Source organism: Columba livia, chromosome 3, assembly GCF_036013475.1.
Source record: "Columba livia isolate bColLiv1 breed racing homer chromosome 3, bColLiv1.pat.W.v2, whole genome shotgun sequence".
Lineage (NCBI taxonomy): Eukaryota > Metazoa > Chordata > Aves > Columbiformes > Columbidae > Columba > Columba livia.
This window is the reverse complement of record NC_088604.1, coordinates 729,021-746,677: the sequence shown is the minus strand read 5'-3', so window position 1 is coordinate 746,677 and position 17,657 is coordinate 729,021. Positions and strand designations below refer to the sequence as shown.

Here is a 17,657-nt window from a genome sequence, read left to right as displayed (position 1 = left end):
AAAGGAACCGCACAGATGTAATATATTTCCATATCTGCAGTTCCTCTGGAGGCCAAGCTTGTAATACGGTGTCATTAACCAGTTAGCATCACACAGAATAAATAGAGGCTTTGCACGGGGTCGGATCTGGCTAACCGGCGGCTTCCACCGGCTCCCACTGCTGCGGAAACGCACAAAAGGGATGAGGAGAAACGAAACGGGGCCTCTCTGCGGCAACGCTGAGACTCAGAGAACAATTCCACGTACGGTGTGGCTTTGCCAGTTAAAAGCTGATATTGAAAGTGTAGAGCAGACAAACAAGGGAGGCACGGAGAGCAGCGGAGCCCGGGGCCGCGGGCGGCTCGGCAGGATGTGTGCGGGGAAGGCTGCTGCAGCGCCACAGCCAGCGGGCGCAGACCGAACCTAAAATGCACCAAAACAGAAAATGAGGTGTAATTTTTTAACTGTGCGAGCAAATTTGCATTGGCAGCGAATTCTCCCTTTCTGATTTCTCCAGTTCGGGAGCAGATGTTTTTCTGGAAGACGCTTTAATCAGCGAGAATCTGCCAGGCTCCAGAGGATGCTCATCGGGAAATGCAAAGAACCGCATTATGCAACATGGAGAACGAAATGGCCGCAACAGGCACAGGCTCCCGGGATAACTCGGGCCGGAAGGGACCTCGGGAGGTCTCAGGTCCAGCCGCCCCCAGAGCAGGGGCAACTGAATTTCAGACTGGTTGCTCAGAGCCCTGTTCAGTTTGGTCCTGAGAACCTGCAAGGCCGGAGGAGGCACCAGCTCCCCGCGCCCCGCTCCACCGTCCTCAGGGGAAGAAAACTGTCCTTACATCCACTTCAATTCACCCTTATCGTTCTGAAACAAGTTTGGGAACTGGGGGAGATAAATAAAAGATACTGAGTTTAAAAATGGAAAGCCTAGTAAGAGCCAGTTTCTAAGCGAGGCTTCTGTACAAGGCGGCCTAGAAGACGTCATTAAGGTTTCTGTCAACCTCAGAATTGAACTGCATGATTCAACTTAGCAAACAGGTCCCAAAAACATGACTTTATCACATGTGAGTCAGCTACGGTTCCTTCCCTCTGCTGCAACCATTGAACCACAGATGGTTTGGACTGAAGAGACCATTAAATCTTCCCGAGTGTCCCCTGCCATGAGCAGGGACATCTGCACCAGCTCAGGGTGCTCAGAGCCCCGTCCAGCCTGGCCTGGGATGTCTCCAGGGATGGTTCATCTACCACCTCTCTGGCCAACCTGGGCCAGGCTCTCACCACCCTCAGCACAAACAATTTCTGCATCATGTCTGGCCTGAATCTCCCTCCTTTAGTTTAAAACCATCACCCCTTGTCCTATCGCAACAGGCCCTGCTCAAATTCTCTCCCCGTCTTTCTTATGGGCCCCTTTTAAGTCTGGAAAGCTCGGCAGGGCGAGCTGGGGTCACACAGGTTCGGAGCCACGTGTCTGAGGAAGAAATCGCACCTGGGCTGCAGGAAGGAGAGCAGGAAGTCAGACCTGTCACAGAACTGCCTGTCACCCTGGGGAGACGGTGGCACTGACACCCTGAGGAGACGGTGGTATTGACACCATGAGGAGACGATGGCATTGACACCCTGAGGAGAGGATGGCACTGACACCCTGGGGAGACGGTGGCACTGACACCCTGAGGAGAGGATGGCATTGACACCATGAGGAGACGGTGGCATTGACACCATGAGGAGATGATGGCATTGACACCCTGAGGAGACGGTGGTATTGACACCCTGAGGAGAGGATGGCACTGACACCTTGAGGAGACGATGGCATTGACACCATGAGGAGACAGTGGCACTGACACCTTGAGGACATGGTGGCATTGACACCCTGAGGACGCAATGGCACTGACACCCTGAGGACACGATGGCATTGACACCCTGAGGAGACGGTGGCACTGACACCTTGAGGAGACGGTGGCAGGTTGTGTTTGGGAGACCTAATTTGCGAAGGCTACTGAGTGCTTTGCCACCGCCACGGTGTTTAGAGCCCCTGGCGCCACAGCTCCTCACCAGATGTCCAGACTGACTTTGCTACCCAGAGGCTCCTCTAATGTGTGCAAGGAAGATGCTCGGCCTGTGGGCACCTGACCCACGAAGAATCGAAGTGTTTCTGCCACAACAGCTTTTAACCCTTCCCCAAAACTGTAATTCAGTTTTGGATGCCCGTTTTCAGAGACATCACACGTCAGCTTACAAAGGATTAGGCTCTGAAGAAGTCAAGGTGAATTTAGCAAGCGATCGTCTTCAATATTTTTAGAAGACAGACATTAACAGGCTGAACAGGAAAAAATTACAGTGTGCAGAACGGCTGACTTAAAAAAATACTCCCCAACTATTAATACTGCCTATGAGCTCATCTGCCCAGGGGAACGAGGCAGAGCAGCCCCTCTGGAGAGCGCTCCATCGCAGCCCTGGTACGCACGTTCCCCCCACAGAGCACACGCGCGATCTGACGAGCGCTGCGCTCGGGCTGACAGCTGACGCGAATTCATTGTCACCTGCAAGCGCAGACAAGCTCCGAATTCTTCTGGCACTCTGGGATGTGCCCGTGGCCCATCCGCAGTCCCGCGGCTGCCGCCGGGGTCGCTGCTGCCGGGGTCGCTGCTGCCATCTCGCCCCCACTGCTGCCATGTTCTGCTGCATCTGATTGCATCTTGTCTTTGACCAGAACCCCTCTGAGTAAGGACAATGCTTTGCCGTTCACTTCATAGAGCGGCTCTTGTCCAGTTCGAAGACCAGAGAGAATGAACGCATAATAATATTTCAGGCTACGGTCATCAACTTTGAGCTCAACTCTAGCAGGGCTCTATGAAAAAAATGACGGGTCCTCATCAGAAAGCCCAACCATAGCATATCCTATGGCTCAGGCCCAAACCCGCCGTGTTCTGAAGCAGACCCTCACCACCGCGGTGTCACCGGTGAGCCCAGCACCGCGGCACCGCGGCCACCAGAGCCCCTGCGCATGTCCCAGGCCGAGCTGGGGGAACTGAACCGGCACCCGAACACCAGGCGCTGAGCACCAGATCTCATACTCCTGCAAAGCCTTCCAAACCTGACGGGTTCTTGCTATTTTAACCAGAGCAGCAGCACATGAACCCAAAAACCCACTGACCACCTGCACCGACATGCAGAGCCAGTAGTAAATGACCCTTTGCAAATTCCCTCTGTTTGTCACGGGGTATTTGTAAGGGTACGACAGCAAAGAGGCGTCTCGGAGCAGCGACCGGGAGTTCCTGAGCGGGGAGGAGGAGGACGTGCGGCGTTTCTGACTTACTTTGAGCAGCTTCATCAGCCCCTCCAGCTGCACCATCAGCTCCCTCCGGCTCTCCTGCAGCGCAGACATCCTCTGCTCCAGCTCGTCCTTCCTCTGCCTGCTCAGGTTACACGAAACAAAGAGTCAGAACACGAACTGTGGGTATTGCACAACCCCTCCAGGAAATCCACCACAGAACCGCGTCTTTGGTTTTCATCAGTCCCCCTGTTCCCAGAGCAAAGCACAGTACAATGACCATGACAACTATTGATGACAATCCAGCTTTTCCTTGAAAATCCCCAAACCCACGCTCAGCACCTTGGCAGCATGACCCCCTTCTCAAAGCACCGCATTTGGACAAAAAAAGCCCATTTTTTCCCTCCTTTTAAGACCCTGCTCAGTGTCAGCCGCAGGCATCCTGCAGAGCCGCCAGACCGGCGCGGAGGAACCGCGGCAGGACAGACAGACAGACAGAACGGAGGAGCGAAGGCTGCGGGTGTTTGCAAAGGAAAAGCATCACCTGTCCGGATGGGGACTCGGCAGCTGCTTCTGTCCACCAGCGGGACTGTCAGCTCTGACTCACCGGCTGCCCCAGGACCCAGGTAACCAGAAGAGACAAGAAGTGACCTTCCCTTTCTCAGCATCACAAACCCACTGTATTTCTACAGATGCCCATCTCTGAGATACTTAAGGCAACGCGACTGCACGGTTTTATTTTATACTGACAACAATAAAGAAGTGACTAATCTAAGGAGAAATTCAGACAAGCTGCCAACATGTCAGAAGTTCAGTAACTTCTGTGATCTCAGAAATGCTGGGCCCTGGAAGTCACAAAAACCAACTAACCCAAACAGACTAGAAAGGCTTATTCATTCATCTACCGTTATTTTTGTGGACATAACGATGTATTAATGCAAAGTTAAAGACACTACATATTATCAAATCTGGGGTGTGTGACTCGTTTTTCTGGTGGTGCCGGTGGAAATCACAGACCACGGGCACACACCCCACCCCAAAACCGCTGAGCTACGAAACACCGTTCACTTGTGTCTACGCGGTTCGGAAAGGACGGACGACTACACAGTCTGAACTGTCACGGGGATTTCTTTCAACATCTTTTTGTATTTTGAAGAATGTGGTTATCAGCTACTGCAACCTATCACCAAAATAAGGCAATGAAGAGGTGATTGCACACGCCTGCTCACCTGGAATGTGTTAGAAACCCAGCAAACGTAGCTTTACCTGTCTTTACCATCCTTTTTCTCTCCCTAGGTCAGTTCAAAGTCTGTAGCTTTTTATTCTGCAGTTATTTAATATAACACTGTGGTTAACAACTACAAATAATGTAAAACATCAGCGTATTAATTATGGCGCTGCAAATGTAGTTGTGTGACCCCAGGGCAAACCGGGCCTTGCACACGTGTGTGACCCCAGGGCAAACCGGGCCTTGCACATGTGTGTGACTCCAGGGCAAACCGGGCCTTGCACACGTGTGTGACCCCAGGGCAAACAGGGCCTTGCACACGTGTGTGACCCCAGGGCAAACCGGGCCTTGCACACATGTGTGACCCCAGGCAAACCGGGCCTTGCACACGTGTGTGACCCCAGGGCAAACCGGGCCTTGCACACGTGTGTGACCCCAGGGCAAACCGGGCCTTGCACACGTGTGTGACCCCAGGGCAAACCGGGCCTTGCACACGTGTGTGACCCCAGGGCAAACTGGGCCTTGCACACGTGTGACCTAGTGTCCTGCGGGCTTGCAAGGAACCAAGGACATCTGCATCATGAGGCGGGATCTGTAGGGATGAGGGATCCGTAGGGATGAAGGATCCATAGGGATGAGGGACCCATAGGGATCCATAGGGATGAGGGATCCACAGGGACGAGAGATCCATGGGGATGAGGATCCATAGGGATGAGGCATCCAAAGGGCCGAGGGATCCATAGGGATGAGGGATCCGTGGCGTTGAGGGATCCGTGGGGTCAAGGGATCCACAGGGCCGAGGGATCCATGGGGCCGAGGGATCCATGGGGCCGAGGGGTCCGGCCTCACCTCACCCCTGGCTCCTGTGCCGGCCGCGGCACAGCCGGCTCGTCCCCCGGGCTCCATGGCTGCAGATGTTCCAACCTGGGACACGCCGATTTTACACACATTAAGCTTCTCCTGCTTTTGCAGCCTGAACTCCACCCAGCAACTGAGCTCATGTGCTGACGTGAGCTGTCATGTCCCGTACGTCCCAAGGCAAGGTCACCCCAGCCTGCTCCCCGCTCGGGGACGTCTCCTCGTCACCTGTGACTTTGCGGAACCCTTCAGGTCACTGACAACCTGCTCACGACAAACTTCTCTTTGGTGCCGCAGGGCAGGAAACTGCTGTGCCCTTTGGATGTGTTAACGGGAGCGATGCTGGCGGCACCCGCAGCGCCGGGGACCATGGCGGACGCTGCAGCCGGTGCTGCCGCTGCGCCCGGGGGACGCGGGGCACTCAGACCGGGACAGCGCCCGAGGGACAGCGGAGACCGGGACACATGCGGGCAAAGCGAATGATTCCGAGCTGCTTACACAAGGTGAGGTGGAGAGGGGAGGGAATCAAAAGTCTCTAAATAGTCACACGCAAAGAGCAATTGTGAAAAAGATCCTTGTAGCTCAGCAGCCAAGAACGCAGGGAAAGACGAGGCTTGGGAAGCGGCAGCGGGCTGATGAAGGTGAGAAATAACTGACAATCGCAGTGACAGGACCGGGGGACGTGCAATTCGCTCCGTCTCTACAATGGAAGCGTGGACGTTTCACACGGATGCTGCCGCCCCGTCCAAAAGGGTCTGCAGGAGCGCTGCGATGAGGAATTCCCAGCGGACGATCGTCAGGACCTGACATACTCAGTCCAGCCTTGTTTTCTCTATTTGCCAGTGGTGTTCACCCATGTGAAGGCCAGAAGTGGCCACAACCACCACTCTGCTTTGCTCCTTTAGCAAACTGCAGGCCCTCTGCTTCGCTCCCTTTTGCTCCCAGTGACCTGGATTTCAGAAAAGCATCTTCAGGGAAGACACCGAGAGCCTGAAAACTCCAGAACTGCTCTTGAGATTACTGCCTCGCTTTAAAAAGCCTGAGCTTTACTGGTGGTCTGGACGTGGCCGGCTTCCAGCTCTTGGGTCCCACAATCTCTCCTCTGCTGGGTCACACACCATGTTGCCCCGCGATCCCCCTTTTCTCCACCTCTCACATAACATTTGTGGGTGTCTTCTGTATCCCCTTCGGTTTTTTCAGCATTTTTAAAAAAATTATACATAGCTATGTAAAGCAGAGCTAGAAAATCCACGAGCATTCAGTAATAGAACGAGAAATACCAGTGCAATGCACTCTAACCTTGCAGATTCTGTATGAAAAAGCAACGGGAGAAGTGGAAAGCCTGAGATTTTGGCAGGGGCGGTCTGCGCAGCGCCGCGGTTTTACAGCCTCCTGCCGATTACAGACAGAGTTTTGAAGGCAGAGCTCTAGATCAACTAGGAATAGGAGACGAAATGAAATCCAGGCAGAGAACGCTCTGGTGGCCACCCGAACTATGGAACACTTCCTTCTCTAAGTGCTGACAATTCACCTGTCGCTTCAAAACGCAAACTTAAGCAAAGGGGCTTTGAAGATTGGTCTCCAGCCTTGGGTGTCTCTATCCCTGACTATCTGAAGGTACCAACTTCTGGAGTTCTGCTGGCTAATCAAATAACTGGCATTTCTCTTCGACTCCACTCCTTTGGACAAGAAATGACAAGCCGTTCGTGCCATCTCTGCAGGTGTGCGCAGAGTATGAAGCAGAACAGCATCCGTTTCCAGATGTTCCTGAATCAAAACGTGCATCTGAGGTGTCTTTGGAGGCAGGAACGTTGCAGCCGGCCCATATGGAGCAATTGTATTGAGCCCCTGCTGCTGATGCTGTTGTCCAGCAGCTGCTTCCCTGCCCAGAACCACCCGACCCCAAGACATGTTCTCCTCGAGAATACTTGGAGTATTCTGTATTTCCAGTACTCTTACCCGGCCTGGCTGATCTGCATTAAGCAGAGAAGGAGAAGCGTTTTGAGAGAAAAAGGACCAAATTTATTGCCTGTGACTTCCTAACTGAGTGGTTATACAACAAGAACCCAAAGAGGAAAGAGGAGTCATTCACAGAATTCTTTTCCATTCCTTTTGTCAGCAACTGGCTAAAGGACCATCCTAGGCCACCAATTCCTCTATCTTTCCTTCTATCAGAAGAAGCAGCAAGCCTAATAATTCAGGCCTTCTGGAGAGGTTATCGGGTCCACTGTGACAGCCAAATACAAGAGCTACGTCGGTGGCAAAAGCAGTTGAGAGAGGAAAGAAACCTTAATAAAAGAGTGAAAGAATTCTGGGCTAAGCAGGAAGCCAAAGTGGGAAGCAAACTGGAAGACTCTTTACAAACAGCCTTCTGAACTACACAGAATTACTTCTAATTACTTCTAAACCCACTTTAAAAAATCAAGGCAGATTGCAACATGCTGTCAGTCTCGAGAATTCAGCCGTTCAAAAGAACAGTTGCAGGTGGTTGGGGATGTGCAGGTATTTCCCTTTGCCCAACAACACCTGCGTCCCGGGCTGAGCGGCCCCGATCCGAACACACACGAGCTTTAGATGTTTCTCTTACCGTAGGAGCCTGAGTTCGGCCAATAAAGTCGGGTTCTGCTGGGCTTTCTCAGGCGTGGGCTGAGAGGCTTGTTCGTGCTCCAGCCGCAGACGCTGGATCTCCTGGAGTATCTCCCTACAGAAATGACAGAGGGAAGATTAAGGAGGAACAAGGTCAATTCCTGCTCTTCACCACCGTTACAGCCCCTGGAGCACTTTCTGTCAGTCTCCAGCCTAAGCGCAGCAATTTAGTCCAGGTCTGACTGGCACCGACTCAAACCCAAGACAGGTCGGTTAGCGCAGTCCTATAAACTGCTGTAATACACACAGGAGATTTAGTACTTAACGAGAAGTAGGAAATCACTTCAGTGCCATAGGCGGGCAGCGTCTCCCAAACGTTTCATGTGGAAAGCGCTAAAGAGCTGCTGGGAGAGGAAAACGCTCCGTTTGCGGCACAGCCCGTGGTGCACGGGCTGTCGGGGCTCGGCGCGGCACCGGCAGCACCTGTGGCCGTGCCGGCACTGGGGAAGGTCCCACTCGCATTCCAGGGGCTTGGGAACATGGAAAACGGCAGCGTGGAGTAACAGGGACAGAGCGCAGAGGTTTCGCCAGAGGAAGGCGATGAGCCAGCAGCTGCGTTCTGTGCGGCCGGAGGTGAGGGAGCAGAGCACTGACGGCCAAGAACTCGCTCATTAAAGTGGAAATGAAAGCCTTCTGAGAGGGAAGATTATAATCTCTAATTCTCCCCCTCCTGCTCTTCCCTAAAACCGCTGAGCTGCTCCCTTGCAAGGTTTCATGCTCGCGCTGATTCAGATCTCCCTTATCTGTGATCTCGACGAATAATTTCAAATACCCGCAAAGTGTCTTGGTAGCGTATTGAAGCCGTGCTGGTTCCACGCTGCAAGGACTGGGCTGTCCCCTGCTCTCCAGGAGCCGGTTCTCCTCCAAACTAACCGCAGGAACTGCGTGTACCGAGGCGGTGCAGGCGGTGAGCTCTGCCACGCTGGTGGTTGAGCCGGGGCACCGGGAGCCATGAGCACGGCGACGGAGCCACCGCGTCACCGGGCACCGCAGTGTCACCCAGGGGCTGCCCGTCCGCACAGCACACGGGGTCTGCAGCCCCTCCACGGCCTGATCTGCAGAGCAGCTCCCTCCCGGGACCTCCGCCAGAGACACGAGAACTCAAACCGCGGCTGCGGAAGTAGCAGGTGAGTGCAGATGCCATATTGTGATAAAAACAGAGCGACCTCTTAATGGGCCCTATGGAGCAAGAGGAATCATCGAATCACAGGATGGTTTGGGTTGAAGGGACCGTTAAATCTCCCCCAGTCCCCCCTGCCATGACAGGGACATCTGCACCAGCTCAGGGTGCTCAGAGCCCCGTCCAGCCTGGCCTGGGGTGTCTCCAGGGATGGTTCAGCCACCACCTCTCTGGCCAACCTGGGCCAGGCTCTCACCACCCTCAGCACAAACAATTTCTGCATCATGTCCGGCCTGAATCTCCCTCCTTTAGTTTAAAACCATCATCCCTTGTCCTGTCACAACAGGAGCAGAGGGGCAGGATCCCCCAAACCGCTGCTCACGGGGCTGGGGACACAGCCCAGGACACGGTGGTTTCTGGGCTGCCAGCGCACACCATCAGGTCACATCTAGAAGGCAGAAACCTTCTCCTACAGCCCATCTATTTCTCCCAGGCCTCCCTGTTTCTTCAGATTTGTCTTCCAGCAAAAGGAAAAAAGAGGCTCATTCTTCTCGAGCTGTTTCCCAGCCCGGCCTTCCCGCCCGCTCGCTCCACCGCAGCAGCCAGTCCATGCCCCTGCTCCACCGGGACGGCTCATCGCGCTGCGAGAGCGTCACTGGGCTTGCAGATGGCAGCACAGCAGAGCAAGGCGGCTCAGCGCCGGGGAAGATGATTTTAAGAAGATCAGCAATCATCCTGCTCCCCGGGGAAGGAGGGCACGGCAGCTGCGGCCGCCGGAGCTGATGGCTCAGCGAGCCAGCCACACCTCGCAACGAGTGAGCTGGGAAAACAATCCGGTTACTGTGATACAAAAGGTTAAAAACAAGACTGGAGGCTTTTCTCTCCGCAAATGTTTTTCCCAAAACAATCCTGATCAAAGCCATTCTTACCTGTTTTTGTTTTCCAGCTCTGCAATCAGCTGCCTCTGCTGTTTGTTGGCATCGAAGCTGAAGCCCAGGTCTGCTGGTGGGCGAGGCTGGTGGAAGAGGAACAGAGACAATCAGACAAAACATCCATTACCTGTTACCGCAAACACCATGGTTTGGACGCAGCCCCGTATCTCCTGAACACCGCGGAACGGCACTTACAGCTACGAAAACCTGTGCAAACAGCTCCGCTGCGCTGCGGGATGAGCCAGGTGTGGTTTTACAGCTGGCTCGGCCCCATCTCGCGGTGGGCGGCTGCGGAAAGGGGGACCTGGTCATCATCCTCACCTTCCACCCCAAGAACTTCATCTGCCTTTCTGTCAAAGACCTTCAGAAAACATCGCACCGCACCCATCTGTTCCTCCCTGGGGAGAGATGCACTCGTACCTTCACCAGAACGTCTTCTAGGGAAACATCAACCTTCCCATGTGCCAACTTGGAAGAACTTGTAGCTTATGAATGGGGTTTTCAGACATTGCCTTTAAACATGGTCACTGCCTCTGGAAAATAGAACTCTTCTCAAGCCCCCAAAAGAATCAACTGAGGTGAGACTGCTGAACAGACATGTTTTCCCAGTGAGTCCCAATCTATGTGACCATTGTATGACACTTTCCAGCACGACCACAAGGACCTGGCCCTTCAACGAGAATCTGCAGCTTTTGGGAGAAGCGGTTGGCAGCTGGGCTGGACGGTGAAGACACCAGATAGATGAACCAAGAGATGAGAGGGAGGAATTACAGGGTTCTGTGCTGGTTCGGTGCATTTCTCCGGGTGCACCCCAAGGCGCTGCTCTGGAGCGCTAGTGCAACTCAACACTGCGCTGGACCAGATGATCGACAGAGGTCCCTTCCAACCCCAACCCTTGTGTGACAACCATCCTTCTGGTGGCCCAGTATCAAAAACCATGGAGTGTCCAGGACAAGCAATGTACAGCCTTGGGGTAAAACCTCAGACTAGAAAAATCAGACTGAAGACAACATGGGTATTTTGAGTGGCTGGGGCACAAGGAAATCAACCAGAGTCCTTAGGTCTTGGTGCTCAACTAAACCTGACGCGTCTCGGAGCCTTTGTGCTCGTGTCCGAACGCACCAAGCTCGGTAAGGGCCGGGAGAGGCTGCCCGCACAGCTGACACCGGGACCGGGGTAAGATAGGACCAACCGCTATAGCCCAGCTTAACCCCAGCGCCTGGGGACAAACACAAACCAAACCACTGTAAATACCCAGAGGACAGGCTGGGAAACAGTCTACATGGAGTTCTACAGAAGTGTGGACACAACACCGCTTCACCTCAGCAACGCTTTCCACATCCTCCTGGGGCTTTTACAGCTTTTCTTTTAGATTTAGAACCATTCCATATTTTCATTAATATCATGGATCACAGAATCAAATATTTGCTTCTTACACCTGCAGAGCACACAGTGCCGAGCTCCTACTGCTCCACAGGACAAGGGAAAATATATAACATACCCAAATATAAAATTATTTGATAAATTGGAGACATAGCAATAAAAAAGTTTGAAGCAATAGGTTGCATCCTATTAAGATAACAAGCTGGGGAGCTTTCTCTCTCTGTTCAGATCTAGTTTGGAAACATCGTCTTCTGGTTCCATCCACAGCTGGACCTTTCCCTGAGCACTGGCTCCTGTGCTATGGCCAACAGAACGTTCTCCTCCATTATCATCATCATCATCCTCCTCCTTTTCCCACATGAAAAAAACCCTAGTTTTTCCTCTAAAATACCCTCAAAGTGTCCTGTAACTCCTATTTCTATTAAATGTAAGATACCTGAGGTCTCTCCCATTCTCAGGCTTGTGGACTAAATACCCGGTGATTTGGATCAATCTCTTCCGTTTCCACTCAGGTCACATTTCCCTCACCCTGTAAAGTGCCCAGACCTGACTCCTCCTTTCTGTCCCACCGCTGCTCGAGCTCTTTGATCCGTTTTTCTCTATCACTCTTCCTTTTCTCCCTTTTCTCATTCTTGTTACCACTCTCCATTCCTATCGCTTTATAAACCTCCACAGACACGCGAGAAAAACCACATTATTTCATAGAAACTAATGGAATAACCAACCAACACATTCTCAGTAACAAAAAACTACGATTAACCAAGAACTCAGGTTTTTTCTTTCCCAGTTCCTTCATTGGCGGAAGAAGACTTTGTGTTGGTGTTGTATTTCTGGGTGGCTTTTCCGGTAGCTCAAGCACTGTGCTTATCTCCAGCTGTTTCACAGTATCACAGTATGTTTGGGATTGGAAGGGACCTCCCGCTCCCATAGCCTGGTTGTCTCACACAGCACAACTGGGCCGCACTTGTCCAAAATCTGCCGTTCTGCCCCCAAACCAGAGCTGGGTTCCAAGCGCCCAGCGTGCCGGGCGTCTCCTTCGCACAGGTGGGAAGTCATCTGAGCAACTGAAAATGTCGTAGCGGTTCCTCTGCTCACAGGATCAGTCGCCTTAGTCTTGTCTTGATTGATCATTAATCAACAATCCCCCAGGTTCCTTTCCCGTGAGCTGGGAGGACTCTCTGTGACAATCGAGTGTCTTGGTGCAGCCGGTATAACACCACGACGTCCTGGTGAAGGGTTTTCCACTGGACACCGGATCTGGGAAGCTCCGTCGTGACGTTTCTCAAGCCCGGATGGTCTGTTGCATGGAGCTCAGCCAGCCCCGGCGCATCCTCTGCAGAGATCGCAGCTGCCCTTTGCTCCTCCAAAAAGATCCAGTTTCACGGGTGGGGGGAAATATTGCTCAGGGTAAAAGGGTTGTGGAGAATGACTGAGAAGCCGGTGGACACGCTGTGGGACCTGTTCCTGATCTAAGGCTTTCAAATTAAATTCATATGAGTATTGTGTTACCTCTTATGGAGGTGAGTGTTTCAAATGCATCTTCTAAATGCGACTATTAGCAGATAACGATAAAGTACGAGGCGTCATTCCAACGTACAGACGCCATGCTGGGCTTCATGTTGGATGCTGGTAGAACTGACCATACTTCTGCAGAGACCGAGCTGCTCTGAACACCGGGAAGGAATAATCTGATTGTAGCTGCTGCTCTGGTGTCTGCCCAGACTTATCACACCAAACGCACTGTCACCGCCTGCGGAAGGGCCCTGGGTGTACGGCACAGGATCGCGATGGCAAGCGCTGTTCTTCTCGTAAATGCAGGAGACAGAATCCACTGGAGCGTTTGCACGCTGCTGTTCACTTCGCTGAGAGGTGCCAGTCCTCACTGCGACCCGTGGCTCTCAAAACCTCTGTAACCCAACCCAACCCATTCGTTTCCCAGCCAGCACGCTCGGTGTGTGCTCCACCTCACCGGACGGGCATGAACCGCTTGTCTCGCAGGATTTATCCCCGTGACTCGTGTCCCAGGTTCAGCAGCACCAGGGACACGGCCCTTCCTGCTCCACTCCCGCAAAGGTCTGAGCGCAGACAGCGCGAGGCCCGACCACCTACAACATCAGCCCTCAACATCCCTGCAAACCCCAAACCGCATCGTCACACGTGCATGAGAACGTGAACAGAATTCACAGCATTTTGTCGCTGGGCTTTCCTTGTCAGTAGGGACGCGGTACCCAAGGAGGACAACCGTCCTATACGATCTTTGCTTGGCCCTACTGGATGCAGTTCCCAGTTTTCTGAAATAACATAGCACGACCAAACTCCAAACATCACAGATCCCTGCAGAAAGCATTAGAGTTTATTCAGGGTAAAAGGGTTTTGAAGTACAGTAGAGCTGGAAAAGGAAAAGGGCTTTTCGACACAGTGAATCGTAACGTAAGTCTCTTGTTTTAGACCAAACAGCAGCCAGACCAAAGCTGAAGCTTCTTGAGCTGAGGACTAATACTTTAAAAGTTAAAATGTTGAAGTTGAAAAGCCCAGCAGAGTGTCCAGTGGTTCAGACCAGCCCAGTGCAAGCACCCGCCCCCCCAGCAAGAAAATTCATAAGACCATGATCATAAAATCTGCTTAAAATCCTTAATATCACATAGGAGTAGTAAAGCTAGCACTGTTCTTGAGTTTTCCTATGATCAGGCCAGTAAAACTGAGCGATCCATTTCTGGAACCTCCCCTCAGGCTGCTGTTTGTAATAAGGAGCATTCACACCTACCTGCAGTATATATTTTTTTGAGTGATACCCTGTTTTCCCAAAAATAAGACCTACCCCAAAAATAAGCCCTAGCGTGATTTTTCAGGATGCTTGAAATATAAGCCCTACTCCAAAAATAAGCCCTAGTTGCCGTTCATAAAAAAGGGAATTTAAACAGTGTCCAGGCAGCTATATATATAAAAAAAGTAATACGCTTTGGAGCAAAAATTAATATAAGACCCTGTTTTATTTTTGGGGAAACAGGGTAGCAGAGGATTTAACAACAGTTCAATTAAGCCACAAGAAGCCAGTTTTGCAAGGAGTTCACTCCTCCGTCCCCCTGATTTGGAACAAACTGCCAAAGAACAGTAACACCTGCACTTAACGGGCATCAGGCGCCAGGTCGAGGGTGCACGGAGCCCACGGAGCCACGGGACAGCTGGACCAGCACCGCCCGGACCAGCACCGTGGCACCACCCTTTGTGATCAGCAAAGAGGAAACAGGCAACAATTGTTCATATAACCAGTGTAACCAGGAGAAGAAACGATCCAAGAAACAAGCTGCAGAGGTACCTTGCAAAGGGAATCTGGTTTACTTGTTATTTCTTTATTAACAAGAAAAACCTAATGCCTAAAAGAAAAGTTACATCAAGGGAGTATTACCAGTATTATTTAGGTTGCAGGTATGGTTGCTTTAATGGGATGAGATGATGAGAGGCTTTTAGCAGCGCTTGATGTTGAGGGAAGCAGAGCAACCACACAGTTCTCAAAAAGTAGCAACGTGGGCAAGAACCTAATTATCGTAACTCATCCACATAACTCAACCTAATTACCCAGTCATCCATAATTGACTATTATCTCGTATTTATTAGGTGCTCGTGCCTTTGCTCGCAGCGAGGCTGCGCAGGTCAGCACATCCTGCCAAGGATGGTCCCCGTGGGCCTCTGCTCCCCATGCGGGGCTGTTCTCCTCCAGCTCCTCTCCCATCTGCTCTCCCAAAGCTCTTTTTCTCCCCGTTTTGTGCTCTCAGCACATTCCTGGATTCCTGCAGACAGGCCTGGGCAGGCTGACTGTACGAGTGCCGTGTGAGCCAGACAAAAGGGCCGAGGGAGAGCAGGCGGGAAAAGAGATGAAGGAGGAATTGGATTGGAGAAAGGGAGCTGCTGTGTAGCACATCTGTAGAGATGGTTTGTGTGGGAGGGACCGTTAAATCTCCCCCAGCTCCCCCTGCCATGACAGGGACATCTGCACCAGCTCAGGGTGCTCAGAGCCCCGTCCAGCCTGGCCTGGGATGTCTCCAGGGATGGTTCATCCACCACCTCTCTGCCCAACCTGGGCCAGGCTCTCACCACCCTCAGCACAAACCATTTCTGCATCATGTCCGGCCTGAATCTCCCTCCTTTAGTTTAAACCATCACCCCTTGTCCTGTCACAACAGGCCCTGCTCAAAACTCTGTCCCCATCTTTCTTACGGGCCCCCTTTAAGTCCAGAAAGGCCATATTTGTAAGACAGGACCTAGGGTTGCTTTATATTAATACATATGGTGGTGTAGACATATGTTCACCTAGAATACATGTAACCAGCCCTTCCCTTAAAAGTTTGCGGTCACCTTATGTGCAGGATGAGCAATACTGAAGTAACAGGGTGATGGTGTGTGGAAGGGATTTTGTAAGGGGCGGCAGGGAAGGGGCCGGGACACCCCACATCACCCTCGGTCCTGGTCTTTGTCAGCATGATGGGGCTTGGTAGGAAACACCCGATTTTTGTCCTTAGCGCAGACTGATAATCTGAACAGATCAGCAGAGGGAGACAAACCGATGAAGCTGTGATCTTGAAAGATGTGATTTAAACGAAGTTTGGCTCGCTTTCCACGAATTTCTTCACTTTATTCACGCAGTCACCTCCTGCTTCCCTCTCCTTGGCTTCCCAGCCGGCTGGGCTGGTGGAGCCGCCACAGCCGCGCCAACGCTCAGCACGAGCGGGCGACAGCCGAGCACGGCCCTTGCACGGCACTCGGCAACAGGGGTTTGTCTTCTGAAGAAAATCAGAGCAGCCCAGTCAGGGCTTGTTTGAGCCAACCCAGAGCAAGCTGCTCCCCGGCAGCGCAGCATCGTGCCGTCCTGCGCCATCATCACTGCGCCGTCCCACGCCATCAGCATCGTGCTGTCCCACTCCATCGGCATTGCTCCATCCCACATCATCAGCATCGCTCCACCCCACGTCATCGGCATCGCTCCATCCCACACCATCGGCATCTTTCCATCCCACACCATCGGCATCGCTCCATCCCATGTCATCAGCATCACTCCATCCCACGTCATCGGCATCACTCCATCCCACGTCATCAGTATCACTCCATCCCACGTCATCAGCATCGTTCCATCCCACGTCATCAGCATCGTTCCATCCCACGTCATCGGCATCATGCCGTCCTGTGCCATCGGCATCGCTCCATCCCACGCCATCAGCATCGTGCTGTCCCACTCCATTGGCATCATGCCATCCCACTCCATCAGCATCGCTCCATCCCAGATCATCAGCATCACTCCATCCCACGCCATTGGCACTGCACCGTCCCACTCCATCAGCATCACACCATGGGCACCCCTGCATCCCACACCATCAGCATCGCTCCATCCCACGCCATCAGCACCGCTCCATCCCACACCATCGGCATCACTCCATCCCATGCCATCGGCATCGTGCCATCCCACATCATCGACATTGTGCCGTCCCACATCATCACCGCGCCATCAGCATTGCGTCATCCCACACCATCAGCATCACACCGTCCTACGGTGTGGCATCGTGCCATCCCACATCATTGGCACCACACCATCCCACGCCATCGGCATTGCGCCGCCCCACGCCATCGGCACCGCCTGCCCTGCTGAGAAACTTGCACAACGGGAGTGACAAATGGTCACATAATGTCTGAGAGGTAGGGCTGGAGAGGACTTCAAGAACTCTGTTCACATCAACCTCTCCGAGTGTTCCCAGCAGATTCTGGTCTATCTTGGGTTTAAAATCTCCACTGACAAATACTCCAGAACTCCATCCTGGTGGCTTGTTTCCATTAAGGTCCAGGTTCATCCAAAAACACGGGTGGGAAGGACCCGCAGGAGGTTTCTGGTCCATGTGCTGCTCGAGGCAGGACCAGCTCACCGCAGGCTGCTCTAGAGCTTGTCGGGCTGAGCTCGGAGCGTCTCCGAGGAGGAAGATTCCGGTTCTTCTCTGGACAACGACCTATTGTGGTGCAAAAGTTCTTCTTACTATAGAGTTGGAACTTCCCCTGTTGCAGCTCCTCGCTGTTCCTGCCGCTCTCGCCGTTCACCGTGTCCCTGGGCCGGGTCACCCCGGGCAGCTCTGGCTGATGCACCAACTCCCCGGGCTCCTCCGCCGTGCCCCTTCCACTCCTCACTGCTCCTTGGCACGTCTCGCTCATCAAAACCTCTTATCGCTTCCCTAGTTAGATTCCTAATTTCGCTGGTAC

General features: G+C 52.8%; 2 protein-coding genes across 13 annotated transcripts in view; one reads left to right on the top strand and one right to left on the bottom strand.

Moving 5' to 3' along the window:
• DTNB (dystrobrevin beta) overlaps nt 1–17,657 on the bottom strand; it is a 181,351-nt gene that overhangs the window by 67,439 nt on the left and 96,255 nt on the right. For 11 of the 12 annotated variants that reach the window (XM_065055424.1, XM_065055426.1, XM_065055427.1 and 8 more), the window contains 3 exons: nt 10,035–10,120; nt 7,927–8,040; nt 3,299–3,395 (listed from right to left, as the gene is read on the bottom strand). In XM_065055424.1, coding sequence (XP_064911496.1) covers nt 3,299–3,395; nt 7,927–8,040; nt 10,035–10,120 — 297 coding nt within the window. Of the gene's footprint in view, nt 1–3,298; nt 3,396–7,926; nt 8,041–10,034; nt 10,121–17,657 lie in introns of those variants that run through there. The other variant, XR_010471044.1, reaches the window with a different exon arrangement.
• Nucleotides 7,166–7,714, top strand: LOC106145960 (IQ domain-containing protein K-like). The gene is given in 1 exon segment (XM_065055301.1): nt 7,166–7,714. A coding segment is annotated over 1 exon segment (549 nt).